The sequence below is a fragment of the Orycteropus afer genome, unplaced genomic scaffold (assembly GCF_000298275.1).
Source record: "Orycteropus afer afer isolate SDZICR_OR568_19922 unplaced genomic scaffold, OryAfe1.0 scaffold00089, whole genome shotgun sequence".
Taxonomy (NCBI): domain Eukaryota; kingdom Metazoa; phylum Chordata; class Mammalia; order Tubulidentata; family Orycteropodidae; genus Orycteropus; species Orycteropus afer.
Window position 1 is genome coordinate 10,185,949 of NW_006921676.1, and position 25,676 is coordinate 10,211,624.

Below are 25,676 nucleotides of genomic sequence, written 5' to 3' on the forward strand. Positions count from 1 at the left end.
TTGAGGCTCATCAATATTGCCTAGTATGACATTCCTAAATCCAAGCAATAGCATTCACTTATTTTTCCACTTTTGTGTTGTTAATAACCTTTTGTTTCAATTCCAAATTGATACTTCTCCTTTGCTTCTTGCTTCTGGTTTTGCTATGTTTCAGAATCATGATATACTTCACGGTAGTATTTTTGAGAGAAAATTAAATAGAGAGATAACACCATAACACTCAAAGAGACTCAATACAAGACTGAATGCCACTGTCTCTGAGTCAAAGTATATGCTTTTACACCATACACTTTTTAGATAGAAAGTACAGTGTGGTACATACATTAAGCCAGAAACATAGGTTGTTTTTCATTTTTTGTTGTTGTTACATGCCGTCGAGTTGGACCCTACTCATAACGACCCCTTCTTGGGTTTCTAAGGAGGTACCACTATGGAAGTAGATTGCCCAACCTTCCTTCTGAGGAGTGGCTGGTGGGTTCAAACAGCCAGCCTTCTGGTTAGCAGTCAAGTGCCTTAGACACTACATTACTAAGAGCTCCCAGGTTGTTTTTTATGACTATCAAAATATATGTATTATAGGTTATATCTGTGCCCATACCATTATACACTTGGAGGCACAATCACTTTGTATATGAGAAACATGAGATACACGTTACGTGCAGGAAGCTGTTGCGTTTGCTATTCCTCATTCTCCTATCAGGATTTCTGAACTCTACTATAATTTTGGGAGCTCTGGTAGCATAGTGCCTAAGGTACTTGACTGCTCACCAGAAGGCTGGCGGTTCAAACCCACCAGCCACTCCTCGGAAGGAAGGTTGGGCAATCTAGTTCCGTAGTGATACTGCCTTGGAAACCCAAGGAGGGGTCGCTATGAGTTGGATCTGACTAGATGGCACATAATAACAACACAACACTATAATTTTAAGGAACTCTGGTAAGCACCGTGGTTAAAGCACTCAGCTGCTAACCCAAGGGTTGGCAGTTTGAACCCACCAGCTGTTTCATGGGAGAAAGATGAGGCAGTTTGCTTCTGTAAAGATTTACAGCCTTGAAACCCTGAGGCCGTTCTACTCTGTCCTATAGGATCATTATGAGTTGGAATTGACTCAATGACAATGATGAGGCTACAGTACATTCTCAATAAAGAGTGGCTGCTATTATTATTCCTAAAATATTTAATAAACACTGATTTATCTATTATTTAAATATGTTTTAAATTAAAAATTATAAAAATTTATTTATAACTTAATAAACATAAAATAAAATATTTAATAATAAAATAACTCTTCAATGTTTGGAAATTAAAGCTTTAGCTAACAATTATTACCTCAAATGTAATCCTTACTAGTACCTTTGGAATACAAGTGTTAGGATAAAGTTCATCATTAAAAGTGATGCTCCCATCTAGAAAAACATTGCACCTTCCTTACTAATGTTAGTCAAAACATTATCCAGGTTTACTAAGCTATATCAAGATTTTTTCTTTTTACAAAGTATTATCAGCATTCATCAGCTGTCTACTATGATTTTCGTTACCTCCCCCCACCCACCCACCACCCTCGGTAACTGAGCCAAAGTTACCTGGGAAAAGTTGCTTTGTATAAAACATGCATACACTCAATCCTGGTGATAAATTCCAACATGTGACAAACACACACACAAAGCAGACTCCTCAGAAAGTCAAACTGCCCACAGGGATAACCCTGCTTCCAGCAACTGTAGAGCTGAATCCTCAGCAAGAGAGTGTTAAGGCAACCTCCCATATGTACAACACTGGCCTGAATTCAAGTAGAGGTGCTGATGTCATCTTCTTAGAAAAAATACAACATAAATTGCATTCTAACTTATAATTCTCTAAACTCAAGGCATGTTGTTGATGTTGTTATGTGCCACTGAGTTGGCCCCAACTCATAGCGACCCCTCCTTGGGTTTCTGAGGCAGTATCACTACGCAAGTAGACTGCCCCACCTTCCTTCTGAGGAGTGGCTGGTGGGTTTGAACCGCCAGCCTTCTGGTTAGCAGTCTAATGCCTTAGGCACTATGCTACTAGGAAATATCACTACTGACTCCTATATTTCATAAATTAAATATTCCAGAAAGGGTAGTAAAATGTTTAATATTTAAAAGAGAAGGGAGGTAGGAGGAAGGTACAGAGGATAGGTAACCATTTCAGAGCTGTTTGAAAATTTCCAATTCAACATATTTCATTTGTTCAGCAATCATTATACTGAATATATATATATATATATATATATACACTTAAAAAAATACATACATGACATACATATATATGTCTTTTTAAGATACCATTCTAAAATTAGATGGCTAAGAAAACAAATGCCAAGGAGTGCTCCATCAAAAGGTTAGACTAAAAAAAGAGGCTGGAAAAAGGTTATTAAGAAAGAATTTCAACTACACACTCTGTGAAAACAAGGCTGAGTAAAGAGGGCTCCATTTCACTGTCACTACTATCACTGGAAGACAAAGAAGGTACATTTAATTATGATTTTTCACTAAGTTTTTTACCCCCTATCCTTTTTAAAAAAGCTCTCCTGAAACTGTAATTTGCCATCTATCTAGGCCCAACAGACACTCCAGGATAGTCTCAAACAAATGAGCTGAGCAAAGCAGTCAGTCATAAGAAGAAAAGTATATTGTAGAATTCTTTTCTGATATAATACAAGAACAAGTGAAACTAATCTTTATTTTAGAAATCAGAGAAGCAGATACCCTTGGGAAAGGTAAATGCAACAAAGGCTTCCAAGGATGCTAGTTATGTTCTGTTTGTGGATCTGGATGCTGGTTACATGGGGAAGTTCAATTTGTAAAAATGTTTACCAACTTATAGAAAAACATACATGTGTTAAGTGTACATGTATATTATACTTGAACAAAAGCTAACAATGTGAGAGGATTGAACTGTTCTTCTCTATGCCACAATCCAAGTGAAAAACTGACCTAATCCAGGGCACATACATTATACCTCCTTTGAGACAGTTACCTTAAACCCATTCTTAACGGCATCCTTCTAATTAATAAAAAGTAGAATATAGTAATATCTTACATATATAACTTAATCAAGCATTTTATGTTATCCGATATTCTAAAATTAACCTTTTAACCTAAAACATGTTGCCATCACACAAACTCCTATCCTCTCCTCCATTCCCTAAAAACACCTAAAATTTCATTTTTTGAAGAATGAAAGCTTTTCAAGGAGTGAAAAACCCAATCTCTACTTAAAAGGTTATTATTTCCCAGCCCTGTGATCTTGTGTAAACTATCCTATGTTTTTGAGCTTCAGTTTCCTCATAGAGTTTCATCAAATATAAAACCAAACTCATTGCCGTTGAGTTGATTCTAACTCATAGCAAGACAGAGCAAAATTGTCCCACAGGGTTTCCAAGGCTGTACAGAAGCAGACTGCCTCTTCTTTCTCTTGTGGAGCAGCTGACCTTTTGGTTAGCAGTCAAATGCTTTAGCCACTGCACCACTCGTTGGAAGGAAGATTGGACAATCTAATTCCATAGAGATACCGCCTTGGAAACCCTATGAGTAGGAGCCAACTTGATGGCAGTAAGTTTGGTTTTTGGTTTTTACCATCAAATATTTGTAAGACACATGCTACTTTCAGATTAAAGTTAAATGTTTAAAAATAAAAAGATCTAAGAATCGATGAAATATGCACATTTAGCTTTATTTTTCTTAAAATTATGCATTTGTAATCCAGTTTTTCTTTACTCTCAAACAAAGAAAACAAAGGAAAAAAAAAAAAGGAAAGGATGAAAATTTTAAGGGGTGAGCTCTGACACAACACTGCCTAGCACAGAGCAAAACTACTCAATACATCTTATATAGTACACAAAATTGTTAACAGAATAATGGTCCTTCTCTAAGAAGAAAAACAATCACAGATAAATAACAATGAAAACTGGCTTAAGTTCAAAAAGTTTAGGAACAAGCAAAAATTATATTCTTTCTGCATCTTCCAGTGTTAACATTGCTTAGGTACAAAACTCAGATTTATTTCCTTCTACAAAATACAACTCTAGCCAAAGTAACTTTTATTTCCTTAGAATCACACGATTAGCTTCTTATTCCCTGCTGTGTTAAAGCATAAAGAAAATCACCGACCCCTAAAACTCATGAAAAATCAGATTATCTTTAATTTCTTACAGAAGTTACATATAAAATGTTGTAAGAACATTTTATGCTTTTTGAGATAAAGTAATTTACTACGATGTTGCATTAAAGAGAAGTCATGTCATTAGCACCTAATCAAAGTAAGTACCAATCATCCGTTAGCTAAAAAGTAGACAAGTGTTTTTGCAATGGCAAATTGGAGTTGTCTCAGTCCATGTCAGCTACTGGGATGGCCTCTTTCCATACTTTCTCCATTCAGTGCCCTACTTATTCTTTCCCTAATTTCTCAGTTCCCAACTTACAACACATTCAAGTTACAATGAACTGTACTTATAACCATCCATTTTTGGAGTTTTTTTTTTTTTTAATGTATCTTATCATTTATGTACTACATACAATGTTGCAGAGTATGATATGCTGATGTTATCATTATCTGTAAATTTATATGTAATTGTTTCCAATTCACAAAAGACAAATAAAGATGACATTTATAAAGACAATGATAAGAAAAGGCAATTCATAATGAAAATTTTTTTAAAAAATGAGGTGTTTGACTTAGGTCAGAACCAACTTACCGTGGAGTCAGCAGAACAGAATCCTATCATCAGTTGGGAACTACCTCTACCTGTATGTTCATCATTCCCAGCCTGACTCTGAGGACTCATAAATGGATTTTTCTTCATTTTTAAGATGACTGTTAATTTCAGTTTCTTCCCCCACCTCACTACAAGACATTGTAAAGGATTCATTCCTTTTAAAAATATAGCCTGACTTGGTAAAGTATTCTAGTAATGTTTTTATGATGGAAAAAAAACACCTTTAGATTCTTTATCTTTATACTTCTAAGTATTTTACAAATATATTTAGTACTCTCCTATTCCTATACATTCGTGTATAATAAATAATTAAGAAAATATTAAGCAAGTATCCATGGAAATATTTTATAGCATAAATCTCTCTAGATAGATTTATGAATCTTAATATAAAGCTCTCCTTAAGAAAAAAAAGTTTCTCAGAAAGCATTCATAAAGCATAGTATCTCATAATCTGGTAATAAGCAAATGCCAAAACAGATTAAAGGAGTAACGGAAGCAAAAATCTAAAACTATCTTTTAGCTGTTTAACACTATGTTAATATAGGCATATAAAAATACGCAACACTCATAACCCTCAAAACATATTTAACTTAAGTAACAGAATATATGAAACTTACCAAACTTCGATACTGGCCCTGGAACAATTTTGAAGTCCGACTATGTAAAGACTGAGATCCGAGGGAATCAAAAGACTTTATTCGATGAGATGAGGGCCGAGCACATACAGAATCACTTCCTAGTCCAATGTCTGAAAAGGTCGTGTACGTAGGAAAGAAAAAAAAAAGAAAGAGCTGAATATGCCTGATACCATGCACCCTCACTACACTCTAGATTTTAAAAAGAGGGCAGCCATAGAGGGACACACCAAAGATTCCAACAAAGCAAGCCATTTACGCAGTAAACAAAGAATAAATTCTTTGTCCACTGTATAAATGACTTTCATTCATTCCCCAATTACCTTTCCAGAAATTATCTGGGGATAACTACTTATTAGTTCTTTTCTAGTATAATTTTTCAAAAGGTTTAATCACTTAATATATTCACAAAGTATCTTACTTGGGAAATGTTTTATAATTGTTTTTAATAGCTTCCTTCACCTGGAAAAAATGAGCCACTCAAATTCAATTACTTAGCAGAGAATAACAAAGTAGTCATTCCCTAAGTACCATCAACATACACCTAGTTTTCCAAGATTACCTTCCATGCAATAAACAAGAATTGCTGTTTTGCAACAAGAAAAGGTCCTCATTTAAAACCAAAAGAATATTTTTATATTTTTCAGTCAGACCCCTTTGAGTATTACTTCCTCAAAATAACAAGTTCTACTCTGGTAGTATAGTGCCTAAGGCAACTGACTACTAACCAGAAGGCTGGAGGTTCAAAGCCACCAGCCACTCCTTGGAAGGAAGGTTGGGCAATCTACTTCCGTAGTGATACTGTCTCAGAAACCCAAGGAGGAATCACTCTGAGTTGGGTCCGACTCGATGGCACATAATAGCAACAACTTACCTCACAATGTTGTTGAAAAGATCAAAGTAAAAAGATATTAAAGGGCTTTGCTCTCCTCTCTCTGAATTCCCTTTACAAGCAGACGTTCCACTCAGGCCAACCAATAAGTAAATGCTGGCAACTTATTTCTTAGAATTAATTCAAGTTAAAAAAAAAGGCTGTGAAAAAAAGTTTTCTAGGGAAATTACTGTTCTAAGACACATGTCCCTGGCAATTTCCTAAAGTGACATAGAGCATTTCCTATAAAAACATTTTGAAACTGATTATCTCCATGTAAGATTTTTCTAGCTGATATATTTGAATGGGCTCATACAGTATCTTATGAAATTTTTAATTAGTCATTAACATTTACAAGTCTGATGATTTCACAGAAAAGAAAGCAATTTCTAGCTTTCTGGAAATACAGCAACACTGGGTCTATATTCCCTGTTATAGTTCAAATGGCCCAGAACTGAGTAGGGGCTGCCATATATAGAGAGAATATGTATGTACTCCCTAGTCACCTCTTCTTACTTCTCTTTTATGTTGCCTCCTGGGAACTCTATGCTCCAGAACTCTGTTTTAAAACAATCTTGATATCCTTGTTGTTGTTGTCTTTAATTGCTATCAGGTCATCTCTAAAAGGCTTTCTACAATTCAAAGGTCCTGCTTAGGTATGCAAGTAATCTCATTTCATTATTTTCTCCTTCATAAAGACAGTGTCTATGTGATTTAAACCAGCTTTTTATAATCCTGAGCATAAAACCAGCTACAAAAGAACATTTCATAAAGATTCTGCCCACAATGACAATATCTCCATGCTTCTCTACTGATGCTAGCTTTCAAGGGAATTTTTTGAGTACAATAAATGTACCCTAAGAACACTCCTTATTTCCCCATTACCAGTCTTTCTCTTGCACAATTAAAAGGCAATAGTCATCTAAACACTTGGAGAACACAATGGATTTTTGAATGACAGAAGCAGAGGAACACTGATAACAGAATTTTCTTAGGAAGGCCTGTAACAACCCTGGAAGCGATAGGTGTAATTGTTAAATCAGTCATTTGGAGTGGACATTTTAAAAAATAAAGACATTTTCAGCACACAGCAAAAATTAAAATCAAGAGCAAGAAACAAACAAATATAAAAGCAAAATATTATTTCAATCTGAGAGGGATCATTCACACTGTTTAAGAGCTGAGGGGGAAAATACCAAGTCTATTTTTTATAACTTCAAAATATATCTTTGTAAGGAACAATGCTACATATTTTACTACTAATATGTATATAATGATTTATGAATATATAAGAAATAGTTTTACGTAAGACGGCTATATGTGCCCAAGAAATATTTCATGCTGGCTTTAGTCCCTGTTATTTAATTATAAATTATAGTATTTAAACCTTAATTATTCAAGATACTGCCTAGTTTAGTAATTAAAACTTTCCTCATTATTCTTTCTTACTATTCTCTTCTGACCACTGCTTTTAATAATTAGCATCTCCATTTAAAATGTAGGCAGGGAAAGCATCTAAGGTGAAGTTCAAATTTGTCATGTGTTCTACCTACGAACACCTCCAGAGAGGTATTCAATGGGAACAAAGAGCTCAAATTAAGAATCTGTAGATTTATTTATCTATACTATTCTTATTCCTTTCTGCCAGAGATCTACATTAATGGTATCTCATTTAAAACTTTTAAGCATACAGTTATATTAAAGTAGGTTTTAGAGAGATAAGACATGTGGTTATGAAATGTAAACATGCACCACTCCATGCATGATCTAATCTATTTTTGAAATGAATTCTAATGTGTTCTACTACAAAAATACATTTCCATTTCTGTAACACCCATATCTTCATGCAACTGATTTTCTTCCTTATTATCTGTTCGTTCATATTAAAGATATAGTTTTCACAATGTAGAGATACAGAGAGCAGCCTCATTATCTGATTACCTTTATAAAATGCCACAGTCATTTGCAAAGCATGATTAAACAATGTGATGATTTTAATTATTTGTATTTACCTTTGTGAACCTTCACTTTAAATATTTAATCATTCTTCTCTATCCCTTTCTCTCAGATTTAGACCCTCAAGATTTTTCTATCACTAGCTTATATAGTTTCTAATTTAATGGTATTTTCTAGATATTTTCATCTAAATAGGTCTATGAGAATTTTAGTGTTAAACCTTAGAAAGTCAAGCTGTAAAAACTTAAGTCATGTCCAAATATCTGCTTGGGAAGTCAAGGGAAGTGACAGTCTGCTCTGAAAGCATATTCTGAGACTGCAGCTAAACTCCAGATGGTTTTCTACACTGAGCATGGCCTCACTTCCTGTTCTTCAATAATGGGAAGCAGCAGGCATTTCCCTTTGACTACATCTCACCCAGCTACTATACAGGCAGTAGTATAGCTCTTTGACAGCAATCTAAAGCAAAATGTGTGTTGTAAGATGGCACTAATCACAGTCGATACCCCACAGAGAAGGATTCCCAGAGCTAGGGATTGTAACTCAAAAGTAATTTTATCTGAAGGGCCAAGATGAAACTGAGAAAAGATTATTATCAAAACTTAAGAGTTTTCTGCTCTAAAAGATGCATTAAATTCTCTAAGTTTCTTTCACAAATCTGAAATTTAAAATCTATGAAGGTAAAAAAAGAAAAAAAAAAACTTTGAAATAAAAAAGCTATTAGAAATCCTTTTGGATTCATAAGCATCCAAAATACAATTCATCAGGGGCTCCACAGAAACAGCTAAGCATTTCTCTCAGAGTTTCAATGTAGCTGATAACTACAGAAAAAACTCATCACCTCTTACAGCCTCTGGAGAGGGTCAAAATGGGTCTCTCCCCATCTCTAACCCCTACTCCTCTCCATTCAGGCAATAATTGGCGCTGTAAAACATTTCAAACCACAATACCTTAGATGCCCTCATTGGTCTCAGGAAAACCTTGAACAGGTAAGTTATTACAAAGCCAATTCACTGGACACCTTATGTCATGATCTCATCTCAAAAACAATGCTCACCGGATACAAATTCTTAATTAGCATAAAAACTCACGGAAAGGTGTGTCTAGTTCTAAGATGACCCATGATTCTTCCCATGTGGACAGAGCACTGCTTTTCTGCTACATCTTTTAGGTGAGACATCTCTATGCCTACAGAAAGTGAAACACCTGCTATCCATCACAGGACCTCAAGAGAAAGATTTCGTTCTAATAAGGGAGAGGGGAAATAATGATAACAACAATAAAAAATTTACTGCAGTAAAAGCTTATTTTTTAATTCAATAATGATTAGTTTGCCTTGGTAATAGAAAACTAAAGGTATTCTCCCTTTTTATCTTCCCACCGCCTCAAATTCAATAAAAAAACAAAGGCTTACCTGCTGTTACTTTATTTAGAGTCACTAAGGAACTGAGGACCTTGTTAAAATTCTGCCCCTGATACAAATCATTTGCATCAAACGTCTGAAAGGAAAAATTAAGCAGAATTAGTGGAGTCTTACATCAGGTGTAGGATACATTAAGCTGTCTCACAATGTGAGGATCCATGTGTTTAGGATTATCAATCGAAAATTACTAAAATGAAGCACAATCTGACAAAGTGACACTGAGTGAGCTGAGCTTCATAGTCGTGATAATGAAGTCCAGAAATGCCTTTTTTATGTACACTTTAATCCCTTGGCCTTACACATCAGTTTCCTAACCACCAACTACCCACCTCTGCCCCACCCATCTTTATATCCTGAGGCATGAACTTTTTTTACAGATTATGAAGCCAGTGTGCCACTAACAAACCAAATGCTCTGCCACTGAGTGGATTTCGCCTCATAGCGACCCCCACTGGGTTTCTAACGCTGCCCATCTTTATAGAAGTAGACTGCCTCATCTTCCTCCTACAGAGCAGCTGGTGGGTTTGAACCACACCCAATAAATGCTCAGTGGTAAAGTTTAGCAATCCTTTTTTCTCTTTAGATAACGGCAGAGGCAGGCCACAGACACAGTACAGATTTTCTTTTCTATTTACAGAAAAGGTAAAATGACAGGCCATTTCAACGCTAGTAATCAGTTTGCTGGTTTCCATCATTCTGAATTTCTTCGACCTCCTTTTGACCCAGGAATTGTTCTAAAAACCCAAAATATTTCATTTAACCTTACAAAGCTTTGATAATCTCATCCCTGGCTTCTCCAGATTTGTGTATTACCTCTCTCCCTGTCATTCTGTGCTCTACCATAACCTTTTTTCTATTCCTTTAATTTATCACACCTCTTAAATAGATCTTGCCAGTAACTCCTCCTTCCTTCTCTTCCTGACTTCCCTGGCCCTCCCCCATGCACTGTCTGGCCTCTTACTCATCTTACTTCCTGAGAAAGCACTTCCTTGATAGTCTTGTTTTCCCCACCAGAGGAGGCTAGGTCCCCCTAACAGATTTATCACAATTACACTTTTATGTTCAATGTCTGTATTCCATCACAGATACAAAAGCAGTAAACAAGTCTTATTTACCACACTGCATCTCCCAACACCTATGACTGCACACAGTAAAAAATCTAAATTTTGTTGAATAAATAAACCAATCCATCCTGTGGATGCCACAACTGTACTCTAAGTAAAATTCACAAAAAGAAAAGCTATTCCAAATTTGAGTATCATTGCTGTCTTATTCAAAAAATCATTTTAAGTTAATAATCTTCTGTCTGTAATTTCTGAAATGAGTAAAAATAGACATGAAGTATGTTTTCAATGTATTTAAGCATGAATAAACAAAAAATGAAGTTCAGAAGTTGAAAACCACCTCAAGAAAAAGGCCATCAAACCACTAAGAGAGTCAAAAAAGGAGCTGAAAAACAGTTCACTTTTTAAAATTTCAAGAGAAAATACAGCCATAAAACTGTAAAAAGCTATGACTGTATCTAAGCATTCTATTACATTTACCAATACTATATATCTAATACAGATGAAGCACAAAATATAATTAACTGATTTGCTAAGATAGATCCTTCCTGTAAAAAGAACTACCCTTATAAAACAGATAGTCTCTAGAGTCAGCTTATGATACAGAATTTAATTCATTTGTTGTAATATCTATTATTAAGGAAAAATTCCAACTCAAATAAGAGCATTACTTAAGCTGATATTTATCTACTTTTTTTTTAAATGACAAACATAGGTTAAATGCATTTTTTTAAAAGAATGAAAAATATTAACCTTACTTGGCCTCTACTTCCATGCATGTAATATATAAAAATTCCCTTAATTGTAAAATACTGAAGTAGGTGACCTACACGTCTCTTTCAGCTCTAAAATTCTAAATCTAAAGGCTTGGAAAATTCAAAGTCATGGTATTATATTAAAAAAAAAACATATATAAATTTCTACTAACCTTCATTGTGGTGACGCAGCGAGTCACAAAACCCAGAATAACAGGATGTTAAAAACATGAAGTTTCCTGTTATTCCAGAACTATATATCTTTCCTACTTGGATTCTAGGAAGCATTTAATTGGCTGAATCTGTACACCAATGGGCTTCAACATGACATCAGAACTTAACTGAATATGCACATACACACCACATTACTTAACAGGAAACTAAACAATAGATAAAACAAATATTTGTCACTTGAGGAAAAAATGCATACTCTTCCCAGTAAAATGTTTTGACTAAAGTTCTTCTCTAAAGAAAGATAACATACTATTTTCTGAAATAGGAATCTATTCAACAAAAAGAAAAAAAAAAAATCTTAAAGAGCACAGAAAAGTTTTTGCTATGGGAATAAGATGACAGTCAAATAAAATTTGAATTCCCAGAAATATCTCTGCAAATAAGTCGGAGTGTATAAGAGAATTAACAGGACACTGAACAAGCTTAATTATTTGCTAGGGCTAAAACAAAATAAATGCATAGAACTAATCCTACCCTCCAGCAATCCTTCTCACCATTTCATTTACTTACTTAGGGAGTAGCAGTGGTGGGTGCTTTAAAGAGCAATAGAGTCTGACTCTTGGCAAAAATAAGAAGGAAACAGGAGGGAAGGAAGTAGAAACCATATTCCATTGTCTCCAAGCCTTCTTTCAAGTATTCTCTGGAGTAGCAGTTCTCAATATGAGCTGTACATTAGAAGAATCTCCTGAGAACTTTTAAAATATCAGACTAATTAAATTAGAATCTTTACGAAAAAAAACTGTTGTTGTTATCATGTGCCCTCGAATCAGACCTGACTCATTGCGACCCCTCCTTGGGTATCACTACAGAGGGAGCTCTGATAGCATAGTGCCTACGGCACTTGACTGCTAACCAGAAGGATGGCGGTTCAAACCCACCAGCCACTCCTCAGAAGGAAAGTTGGGCAATCTACTATCTGTAGTGATACTGCCTTGGAAACCCAAGGAGGGCTTGCTATGAGTCAGGTCCGACTCGATGGCACCTAACAACAACATCACTACAGAAGTAGATACTGCCTTGGAAACCCAAGGAGTGGTCGCTATGAGTTGGATCTGACTCAACGGCAAGTAACAACAATAACATCACTACAGAAATAGATTGCCCAACCTTCCTTCCAAGGAGTGGCTGGTAGGTTTGAACTGTCAGCCTTCTGGTTAGCAGTCAAGTCCCTTAAGCACTACGCCACCAGAGCTCCTATAACCTTACATAATCTATTTAACTGTTCAGAGCCTCAGGTTCCTCACCCTTAAAATGGAAATGATAATACTAATTTCATATAGTTAATGTGAAGAACAAATGTGATACTGATGATGACAATAATGACAGTGGGAAGTTAGCAACTTGTAACTGCCATACATCCTCAAAAAAGAAAAACTTGGAAACCAAGTCTCCAGGTCCCCTGTAAAATCTAACCTACTGGTAACTATGCTCTACAAAAAAAAAATAAATAAAATTTACTTTTAAAAAGTACAAAATAAAAAGAAAATCTCAAATTCATTGAACAGAAAAGTCATCTATATATTAGATAGTTCAATCTTATCTTACAGATGAAGAAAATGAAAAAGTACAATGACTTTTTCAACTCTTTGTTGTTGTTGTTGTTATGTGCCGTCGAGTCGGCCCCGACTCATAGCGACCCCTCCTTGGGTTTCCAAGGCAGTATCACTACGGAAGTAGGATTGCCCAACCTTCCTTCCGAGGAGTGACTGGTGGGTTTGAACCGCCAGCCTTCTGGTTAGCAGTCAAGTGCTTTAGCCAGATTTATGCTATCATCCCATTATATCTCATTTACAATCCCATTCATAAAAAATTAAAGTATATCTGTTAACAAAATTGGAGGAGTGAGAATGAGAGAATAAGTTTAATTTTGGATTCTTCTACATTTTTATTTTACTGGAAGAAAGTATGCACCTCCCCTGATCATAGCCCATGCACAAAGCCCTCCCTCTTTCTCCCATCAGAAGACCAACACAATCAAGAGAGATTTATAAGTTCAATCTCAAACGACTTTTGTTTGGAATATTCCAGAGGGTTGATTATTTGATTGTTCTGAAAAGGATATAAAAACTTGAACTCTGCAAATGAATGAGCACTGTGTGAGAAAGCTATGCATGCAGACAGCAGAAGTAACACTATTCATTCCTAAAGAAGAAAAGTGGTGAAAAGTGGAGAGGTGTCAAAAATTAGACTTCAAGACGTTTGCACTGCTTTGCAAAAACTATTCAGTAAGTACCTGAACTGCAAGCGGCTTTATTTAGGAAAATACCAGAACTTATATAAAATACACCAATTGGGGCTTAAGATATACAGAGAAAGGGCAGAAAGTGCTAGATTAAGACTGTAAAAGAAAGTGAGATAGAGAAAGACTTCTGCAATATTCAGGGACCATCAGAATATTTGAGAGGATTTTGGCTGAGGATGAAAAGTTTGGAAGACTTTCATACAAACTTGTAAAGGAATAACTGGTTGCAGTTGAGAGTAAAATGAATCTTCCAGAAAGAGGAAAAAGATATAGTCCTAGAAAATAATGTTATCAATGGTTGCCAAGAATAAGAAGGCTCTTCTATTTTGATTGATTTTTGGTCATCACGAATATTTCAAAGTAACTGAAATCTCTGCTTCCCACTCAATACTAAAGAAAAAACACCTTCAGTATTTTATCTATGTTATACCTACTTCTTGTTGTTGTCATGTGCAGTCGAGTTGGACCCAACTCATAGCAACCCCTCCTTGGATTTCCGAGGCAGAATCATTACGGAAGTAGATTGCCCCATTCTCCTTCCGTGGAGTGGCCGGTGGGTTTGAACCACCAGCCATCTGGTTAGCAGTCAAGTGCTTTAGACACTACGCTACCAGAGCTCCTTACCTACTTGTACCAGACACTAATTCTCTGCAACAAATCAGTGCCACAGAAAACAAGACTGTTTGGGATTTTAACAGATTTAAGAAATAATAGGATACAATGAATGAGTGCTTCTGGACTGAATTGTTTTGAATAAATCATCTATAAAGGCCTGTGGTAGTTAAGTTTGTGTGTCAACTTGGCTGGGCCTGGGTGAGTGGCTGGGCAGCTGGTGGTAGTTATTTCCCATGATGAGACTGGTAATCAACTCCACGGTGGAATCTACTGTTAGTTGCGGAGTAGCTACCTTAGGAATGTGGTCTGCTTCCTGTATATAAGGAGAAGCCTTGGGGAACTGTCTCTAGCTTACGGCATGCTTCAATCCTACATGTAACCAAATCATTGTTCAGCAGCCTGCCATGCTCTGCCAATCTTGGGACTTTCAATGGACTTGAATTAACAGCCCACCATGTGGTTTGGTAATATCGGGACTGTGCCTTTTTACTTGTCAACCTTCAGCTTGTCAGTCTCAGCAGCCAGCAGCTGTCTGAGTGAAGAAAAGCCTCCAGCTTCAGTGGGCCAGGAGCAGGAGGCAGAGCTGAAGCCCAAGGCTAAAGGGCTTTCACCCAGCCCCTAGAGCCTAGCACTTTGAACTCAGACTTAAAGCCTCCAAAACTGTAAGAGAATAAACTCCTGTTTGTTCAAGCCATCCCACTGGTGGTATATTCCTTTCAGAGCAGCACTAGGTAACCAAAACAAAATGCACTAAGAAAGTGGGGTGCTGCTCTGACAGATACCTAAAATGCAGAAACAAGAGTGGAGTATGTCCTTGATATGAGATCCCTGCACTGAAACACTGGCAGAGGGACCCCAGGTATGTGGCATGAGCGACAACAGGAGCAGAGCTGAGAGACTGGCATGAGGGACAGAGGAGCAGAGACCAGAGACCGTCATGAGACAGTGACAGGCTTTCCAACCCATGGAGGAGAAAGGTGGATGCCTTTGGGTAGGCAGCTTCCTGGCAGAGTGGGTTACCTTTGAGCATTACCTGGTAGAAGAGACTGGCATGAAACGGAGTAGCAGTTTGGCCGGCACATGGAGCAAAAAAGCTGAGTGCTTTTTATGCAGGAGGATTTCCTGTGGAGTGGCTTGCCTTCAGCATTAATCAGCAGAATCAGATAGACCAAAGAAATGGGAAGCAGAGCTGCCTCTGCCTCAAAGGGTAGGACCATGGCCTTTAGGGGCAGAACCACCACAGCCCCCTAGGTTTCAAACAGTCAGATCTTCACCAACTTAGTTCTAGAATGTGGGGCTGCTCGTTCATGTAAGCCAGTGGGATGGAGCCATAGCTTCTGCCCAAGAGTGAGGAGGCAGGGGTACCATGCCCAAGAAGGAGAGGAACGGGGCCTGTGAGACCAATGGGGTGAGGTCACCAATCAGGAACTAGGAGACTGGAACCACCCAGTGAAGGAGATCTGTATAGGTGCCAAATTGACAAGGGGTGGAATTGTGGTGGTTAAGTTTGTGTGTCAACTTGGCTGGGCCTGGATGAGTGGCTGAATTCTCAGCTGGATGTAATATTCCCCATGATGAGACTGGTAATCAACTCCATGGTGGAATCTATGATAAGCAGCTGAGTACATGCCTTAGTGATATGGTCTGCTTCCTGTATATAAGGAGAAGCCTTCAGGAACTGTCTTTAGCTCATGACACGCTTAAACCCTGCATGTAGCTGAGTTGTTGTCCAGCAGCCTGCCATTCTCTGCCGACCTTGGGACTTTCAATGGACTTTAATTAATGGCCTGCCGTGTGGTTTGGTAACATCAGGACTGTGCCTTTTTACTTGTCAACCTTGGGCTTTCATCCTCAGCAGCCAGCAGCTGAGTAAAGAAAAGCCTCCAGCTTCAATGGGCCGGGAACAGGAGGCAGAGCTGAAGCCTGAGGTTGAGGGGTTTCACCCAGCCCCTACAGCCTGGCACTTTGAACTCAGACTTAAAGCCTCCAAAACTATAACAGAATAAAGTCCTGTTTGTTAAAGCCATCCCATTTGTGGTATATTCCTGTCAGAACAACACTAAGTAACCAAAACAAGGACATTTTTGGACAATTAAAGGAATCAAAATACAGACGGTATTAGATGATATTAAGGAATCATTACTTAAATTGTTAGGTATGATGTTATTTCTGCAATGTAAGAAAATGTTCTTATTTTTAGAAAGATGTATTCTGAATATTTAAAGTAGAATGTTATGATCGACGTAAAGTCCTGACTCACAGCAACCCTGTATGTTTCATAGTACAATTACGCGCCGTAGAGTTTTCAATGAATGTAAATAACAGGCCTTCCCTTCTGCGGTGTCTCTGAGTGGACTCAAACTGCCAACCTTTTCATTAGTAGCCCAGTGTGTTAACCACTGGCACCACCTTGGGACTCCAATGGAGTTATTATTAACATAGCATAATCTAACAAGAGCTGACTAAGACATCCATATTTCACATTTTCCCCAACACAACTTATTCTTCAGAGAGAGAGTACATCTCCAAAACAAATACACATATACATACATACAAAAAATATCTAAATGAGGCAGTTAGGTCATTTGGAGTAAAATTCTAACAGTAGATGGCAAAACTTAGCATCTCTTACCTGACTGAGACAGATACACTGTTTACATACTACCTTCATATCCTACTGTTTTCAAATTCTAATTAGAGATGTCAGATATTGTATCCATTCTCTACCACAACCTCTGACAACAAAATGGAACAGAGCTCCCCAAGATAACAGGAAGTCAATTAAATCTTAGATTTTAAAAGGCTCCCTGAACTCTACCCCATTCCTACTAAGTTTGCCTCATCCCAGCTTCCAAATTAATGGAAAGTACTGAAAAATCAGGAATCTCTTACACCATATAATAAACATAGAAAAGCAAAGTTTATATTACCAAATAGGTTATGTTATATATCATATAATGACGATCTTATTAGTTAGGAAATTTTCAACTGCAAGTGAAACCCAACACAAATTGACTTAAACCAAAAGAACAAATCACTGGTTCACAAAACAAAAATGTCAGGAAATGCACATGCTTCACGAATGGCAACAACCACAAGCTCAAAAAATAGGAAAACTTTCATAGCTTTACTCATCTTTCCTCAATGTGGGCTACAACCTCAAGAAATGTTCTCCTTCATGATGGCTACCAGAAGCCCCAGATCTATAATGACCATCACACATCAGCAACCTAGATTGCATATTGCTGACTCACCTGAATCACATTTGTCATGGTCCATTATGAACCAATTATGTGGTCAGTGAAGTAGAACAGCAAGACAACTATACAAGCACCAAACAATTATGTACAAAGTATTCTGGCCAAATCATTCAACTATAAGACAATTTTGACACCTGGCACACCTACACATATCCATGTGATTTACAGTGCAATGACTGATTAAGACAGCCAACATGTAGTTAACTGACATTACTACAGCACTAGGACTAAAACATGCAAACAACTGGGATCCAATACAAAATGATTTGTCTGTCATTATCTCTACACTAACACTATTTGTTCTGGGTACCTAGTGCCACTCTGACAGGAAACGTACCACAAATGGGATGGCCTTAACAAACAGGAGTTTATTTTTACAATTCATAGGCTTTAAGTTCAAGTTCAAAGTGCCAAGCTCTAGGGGCTGGATGAAAGCCCCTCAACCTTGGAGTCCAGCTCTGCCTCCTGCTCCTGGCCCACTGGAGCTAGAGGCGTTTCTTCACTCAGACAGCTGCTGGCTGCTGAGGCTGAGAAGCCTCAAGGTTGACAAGTAAAAAGGCACAGTCCCGATATTACCAAACCACACAGCAGGCCATTAACTTAAGTCCATTTTAAGTCCCAAGGCCAGCAGAGCATAGCAAGCTGCTGAGCAACAACACGGCTACATGCAGGGTCCAAGCGTGCCACAGGCTAGAGACCATTCCTAAAGCTTCTCCTTATATACAGGAAGCAGACCACATACCCAAAGGCAGCTATTTCAGCTGCTCATAGTAGATTCCACCATGGAGTTGATTACCAGTCTCATCATGGGGAATACCACATCCAGCTGCCCAGCCACTCAACCAGGCCTAGTCAAGTTGACACACAAACATAATCACCACGCTACTGCTTTCACACAAAAACCTGGGCTAATCACAGAAATTCAGAGATACCACAAACCACCACAACCAACTCTAAACCACCTTGAAAAACTGATTATAAAAGCAAAAGTAGAATGATTAACACCTAAATAATGTCACTGGCGTACTGGACCTCCAGGAACACCCAAAGAGAAAATACCAAGGAATGCCAAATAAAGTCCTACTTTTCCTTTTCCCTCACTTTTCATATCAATACTGAGAGTAACTCCTATAATGTAAAATTGATTGAATATTTCTTGATTCACCGTAGCTTTAATGTTCTAAACGCAACTGATCGTGTCAGTTTAAGAAAAAACTATTTTTGATGCAAGAAGTTTTTACTTTTGGCACAGTTTGGGAGTGTGGTTTTCTAAGTTTAAAAATATAATTCTGTGCTAGCACATTGTCAAATGGAATTTGTGATTTTAGAACAAGAATGAGTAAAAATGAATCTTAAATAAGTTGTGCTATTTAAGTTTAATGCAAATAATCCATATTGTTAGGAAATGTAAAAAACAGAAATCCAGCACTGAATTTTTGTTTTGGCTTGTGTAAATTTTTAATTCTACCTACTTCTACTCCCCAGGGATAAAATTAAAGTCTGATGATGGATTCTATCAGTACATAGCACTTTCACCCAAAATGCCTCTAAACAATTTTTTTCCAGTTTAAAATGAGAAATAAACTTTATTCAATTTTAGGGATTCTAGTATCTCAATACTTAAAGTGCTACAGCAGTAAATATGGAAAAGAAATAACAGCCAGATATTTAGGTATAATTTCAAGGAAGGGTGTGGGTGGTGGTGGGGGTAAATGAAAAAGGGAGGGAACCAAGAGCAAAGTGATGAGAAGAGAAGCAAGACAACTGATTTAATAAAATTTCTGGTAACTCTTCAATCACCAAACTAGGGTCATTTATTAAAAGAAGAAAGATATAGTTAGGGAAGATGAAAACCAGGCTGGGGAAAAAAAAAAATCTGTTGATTACCACTATGTATCATACTATCTCCTGCATAACCTTTAATACTCACAATAGCTTAGATATCATGCCTATTTTATAGATGGAGAAAATGAGGCTGAAATAAGTTGCCTGATAAAGTTTACAAAGACAGAACAACAAGATTTGGACAGAGGTGAGTGTGACTATATATGGCCCAAGCTTTTTACCCACTATACCACATTGCTCACGCTGCTTACCACAACATGCCACTGTCAACTAGAAGAAACGGAAATAGGACAGTGAAGAGGAGTCATGTGTTTGGGTTACCTAGTGCTTCTCTGACAGAAACACCACCAGTAAATGGCTTTAACAAACAGGAGTTTATTCTCTTATTGTTTACAAGACTAGAAGTCCCAGTTCAAAGTGCCAGCTCTAGGGGCTGGTTGAAAGCCCGTCAACCTTGGGCTTCAGCTCTGCCTCTTGCTCCTGGCCCACTGGAGCTAGAGGTGTATCTTCACTCAGACAGCTGCTAGCTGCTGAGGTTAACAAGCCCAAAGTTAACAAATAAAATGGCACAGTCCCAATATTACCAAAACATATGGCAGAACACTAGTTCAAGTCCAGAGATAGTCCCAAGATCAGCAGGAAGCATGACAGGCTACTAAATGAAGATTCAACTACATGCAGGATCGAAGCATGCCAAATAGCTGCAGAGACCTTTCTCAAAACTTCTTCTTATATACTGGAAACAGACCATATTCCTAAAGCAGCTACTCAGCTGCTCCAACCATGGAGTTGATTGCCAGTCTCTTCATGGGGAGTAACTACATACAGCTGCCCAGCCACTCAAAACCAGGCCCAGCCAAGTTGACACAAAACCTTAACTACCATGCCATGCTTGCCACTGGAAAGTGGAGTTCCAGCATGGTTACTTGTAGGGAGGCTGGTTGTAACAGCTCAAAGACAGAGAAGTGGTTTCAGCCACAATACACAGTACAGACTCCACTACAAATCTTTCTACTCTTGGTCACTTAAGTTTTATATTCAAGAGTTAACAATACATGCCTGCTAAGCATCAACAGAAATTGAACACTTATCAAAACTAATCAAAAGAATACATTCAGATGCACTACACTGTTTTGGACTAACAATAAATAAAATGTTAACATTTAGAGGAAGTAAAGGCAATAAATATATTAACATAAGAACTCAACTCAAGAAGATAGAGGAACGGACAGACAAGCGACACAGGCCCTCTTCAACAAAGAAAAGAAAATACAATTGACAGAGATACAGAAGATAATTCTGGAGCCCTGAGCTTTGACAGGAACTATACAGAAGTGGATTAGGCACCAACTAATGGAAAAACCTGAACGAAAACAGTGAGTACAGAGAGGTCGGAGCTACAGACTGTCAGCTACTCTGATGGGACCGACAGCCTGACTATTTCCAAGTGGTGTTGGGGCCCGAGAATTGACCTAAAGATCATCCCTGGTCACCAAGGGCTGCAGGGATGACTGTGCTGGTGGACTACGACTAGGAAGGAAAACAGCAAGGAGGGAGACAACCTGAGCTGTGGACTTTCTGCTGTCTGGAGGCCACAGCCATTTTGACTGTTTACATGCAGCAGCCATTTTGGATTTTAAAATGACAGCATTCTCATTCAGATTCCAGGAGCCTAAGAACAGGCTCTGTTTGTGAAGGACGGCAGGGACGTGCGAGAGGCTGACAACAGGAAAGGAGACAGGTGGTGAGTGTATAAGTGCTGTCAACTAGTGAACAGAGAGAAGCACAGCACAGTACCCTGCTTAAGTAGATAACATATAAACAAAACAAAGAAAACGAAAATCATGGGCAAGTCACTCCAACATACAATCACCAATAAAATATAAACAAAAAACGTCAAAACACCTCTGAGACAACAGAGCATCACAGTCCACACAAAGAAGCAAGATAAAGCAGGAGAAACAAGGGACCAGGATACAGAATGAAAACATATCCCTGAGGAAGAAGCAGCACAGAACTCCCTGATAAGGAATTCAAAATAATTATATTTAGGTATCTTCAACAAATTAAGAGGCAAATCAAGGAAAACTCAGACAAAACCCTACAACAATTTCGAAAGAAAATACAAGAACAAAATGACAAAATAAATGAAAAATTAGAAATGATACAAAATCTACACACGGAAATCCAGAATTTTACTACTAAATTTTCAGAAATAGACAGGAGACTGAATGGGCAAAGGAGTAGAAATGAATCAATGAAAGACAGAATCAGTGAGATTGAAGGCAAGTACCTGAATATTTCCTTGGAAAGGGATTAATCAGAAAAAAGATCAAAACAAATTGAAGAAAGCCTAACATTCATGTGGGATACCATCAAAAGGAATAACCTACATGAAATCGAAATTCCAGAATAGGAAGAGACAAAACCACAGAGAAAATTGTCAAAGATTTGTTGGAAGAAAATTTTCCTGGTATGCTGAAAGATGAGAATATATCCATTCAAGAAGTTCAATGAACCCCAAACAGGATAGACCCCAAAAGAAAATCACCAAGACACAGCATCATCAAACTCACCAAAACGAAAGACAAAGAAAGAATCCTGAAAGCAGCAAGGGAAAAACAAAAAGTTACCTACAAGGGGCAACCATTAAAACTAAGCTCAGATTTCCCATCAGAAACCATGCAGGTGAGAAGAGAATGGGATGGTATATATAAAACACTGCAAGAGAAAAATTTCCAATCAACAATTAGGTACCCAGCAAAACTGTCCCTCAAATATGATGGTAAAATAAGGACATCTGTAGATAAGCAGAAATTAAGGAATTATTAAAAGCAGACCAACCTTACAAGAGATGCTAAAGGGAGTTCTGTGCACAGAGAAGCAACAGTAGCAAACAACCAAATGACCATTAACACACATGATGATATAACCCAGAAACCAACCCAGCTATGGAAGTATCCAACATAAATAAGCCTAGAAGACTGTAAACTAGGAACCAGAGGCATCAATTGACAAATGAGGACATCTACAAACCAAAAAGAGGGAAAAAAACTGTTGTTACAGAACTTCTGGATGGTAGGGAAGTCAAGACAACTACAAGACAGAATGGACTGTTCTAAACTTGAGAAGAAGACTATACATCACAAAAAAATGAAAAACCTCAAAGAAAAATGATAAATCTTCACATCAAAATAAAAAAGAAGACCAGGACAAATATTTAGCAAATACTAAAACAACAGCAACGAAGGAAGTGATAACACAATTCATAAACAAAATGAGCTCAGCATAGAAAATTGTATGGAACAAAGAAATCAACACCACAAAAAAGCACATGACAAAAATGATAGCAACAAATTCATATTTGCCCATAATTACTTATCTGGCAGGGGACCTATCTCTAAGACTTATAGAAAACTCCAACACCTCAAGAGCAAACGAATTAACAATCCAAATGAAAAATGGGCAGAACACATGAATAGACACTTCACCAAGGAGGATATCTGGGTGGCCAGCTAATACATGAAGAGATGCTCACAATCATTGTCCATCAGAGAGATGCAAATCAAAACAACACTGAGATGCCGTCTCACCCAAGTACTGTTGGCAAAGTTCAACAAGACAAAATAACAAATGCTTGTGGCAATGTGGAGAGATTGGGACTCTCATACACTGCTGGTGGGACTGTGAAGTGATACAACCACCGTGGAAAGCAGTATGGCGATTCCTCTGAAAGCGGGAATTGGAGATACCATTTGACCCAACAATCCCATTACCAGGTATACATCCTAGAGAGGTGAGAGCCAGGACAGAACAGTTATATGCACACCCATGTTCATTGCAGCACTATTTACAACAGCAAAAAGATAGAAACAACCTATGGTGCCCATCAGCAGAACAGTGGATGACCAAACTATGGTACAAACACACAATGGAATGCTATGCAGCACTAAGAATAATGTAGAGTTTGCAAAACACCGCATAATACAGATGAACTTGGAGGACATTATGCTGAGAGAAATAAGTCACAGAAGGACAAATATAGTATAAGTTCGTTGATGTGGAGGATCAAGGAAAGGTTTATATATGGAGGGAAACTTTCTTTGTTGGTTGCCAGAGGTTAGAGGGGAGGGCCTTTTTTTTTTGGAACACCAAAAAAAAAAAAAAAAAAAGCATTGACCCATGTCACTTTAGTTTTGTGTATTTCACTGTATATAAATTATATTTCAATAAAATACATTTTTTTTAAAAAAAGAACTGAGTGCAAGTACATGCAGTCCCAGGATCACAAACTATTCCATTTCTAAGTCTGTCTTTAGATCAAATTTGTACATTAAGTCAAAACATTTAGGTACAGTTGGTTTCTAAAGTTAGTGTACTTTTTATGCATGAAACATTAAAGAAACAATTCCAGATACTCTCAAGCATCTTTAATACACTAATAATAATAATGGTTTGGTGCATATCATAAAGAAGCACCCATTTGTTATGCGTCTTTTATTTTTAATATAATAGGCCTTACAGGGATTAGTTCATAACTACAGGTTGTATAAAAACTGGACATTTGTAATCTGAGAACTGCCTATAGTTATAAACAGTCAAGTTTTGAGAAACTTGTTTCAAGATGGTAAACTGAAAACACCTATTTATCTTCTATCCCTTCAAGATTCCACTGAGACAACAGAAAAGAAAGGCTTTAAAAAATAATAAAGAAGAAATCCATAGTAGTAATTAAGACAAAGGGGGGGGGCAGGGAGTGGAAGAAGCTACCAGCAGTTTAAAGTTTTAGCGAATCTGAGGATAAAAAGAAGTTGGAACCTGACTTACCAAGAAAGCAGAGCAGTCAAAAATAACAAACGTATGAAAAATGTTCATGATCACTAGCCATTAGAGAGATGCAAACCAAAACGATGAGATACCATCTCACTCCAGCACTAACAGCAAAGTTCAACAAGACAGAAAACAACAAATGCTGGCACGGATGTGGAGGGACTGGAACTCTCATACACTGCCGGTGGAACTGTAAAATGATATAACCACTGTGGAAAACAGTATGGCAATTCCTTAAAAAGTTGGAAATAGAAATATCATTTATTTCACCCAGCAATCTCATTACTAGGTATATACCCTAAAGAAGTGAGAACCAGGACATGAATAGATACATGCACACTCATGTTCATCACAGCATTATTCACAACAGCAAAGAGACAGAAACAACCTAGGTGCCCATCAACAGAGGAACGGATAACCAAACTATGGTACATACACACAATGGAAAACTATTGCAACACTAAAGAATGATGTTGAATCCACAAAACACTTGATAATGTGGGTGAACTTAGAGGACATTATGCTGACTGAAATAAGTCAATCACAGAAGGACAAACACTGTATTTTTCCATGACTATAAAAAGTCAAGGAAAAGTTTACATATGAAAGGAAATTTTCTTTGTTGGTTAGAGGGATGGGAAGGAACTGGAGGGAAAATTGCTAGATAGGTTAGAGACAAGTACTGATTTGGGTGAAGGGAAAGGCAACATACCAAAACAGTACAATCCAAAAAAAACAAAACTCATTGCCATTGAGTCAATTCCAACTCATAATGACCCCCTTTGGGTTTCCAAGGCAGTAAATCTTGACGGAAGTAGATTACCCAGTCATTCTTCTGCAGAGTGGCTGGTGGATTTGAAACACCAACCTTCTGGTTAGCACTCAAATATCTTAGGCACTACACCACCGGAGCTCCTTCAACAGTACAATAACACTAATTAAAAGGAAGACATGAATCCAGACTTCTGGGCTACTAAACTGTGAGAGCGAGGTAAGCACGGGCAGGCTTGTGCTTACTCGCTGATCTGCACTGAACAGTTTCCCTTGTTACCCTCCCGACAGGGACCGGGTCTCCGAGAGCAAGGTAAGCACGGGCGGGCTGGTGCTTAGTAACCAGGAGCGAGGTAAGCACGGGCGTTCTTGTGCTTACTCACTGATCTGCACTGAACACTTTCCCTTGTTACCCTCCCGAGAGGGACCGGGTCTC

General features: G+C 37.7%; 1 protein-coding gene across 1 annotated transcript in view; it reads right to left on the bottom strand.

The window, feature by feature from the left end:
- Positions 1-25,676, bottom strand: part of ARHGEF7 (Rho guanine nucleotide exchange factor 7) — a 277,670-nt gene that overhangs the window by 114,333 nt on the left and 137,661 nt on the right. Inside the window, exons 3-4 of the mRNA XM_007942392.2 lie at positions 9,616-9,700; positions 5,357-5,487 (exon numbers count right to left, since the gene is read on the bottom strand). Of these exons, the coding sequence (XP_007940583.2) occupies positions 5,357-5,487; positions 9,616-9,700 (216 nt within the window). The remainder of the gene's footprint in view (positions 1-5,356; positions 5,488-9,615; positions 9,701-25,676) is intronic.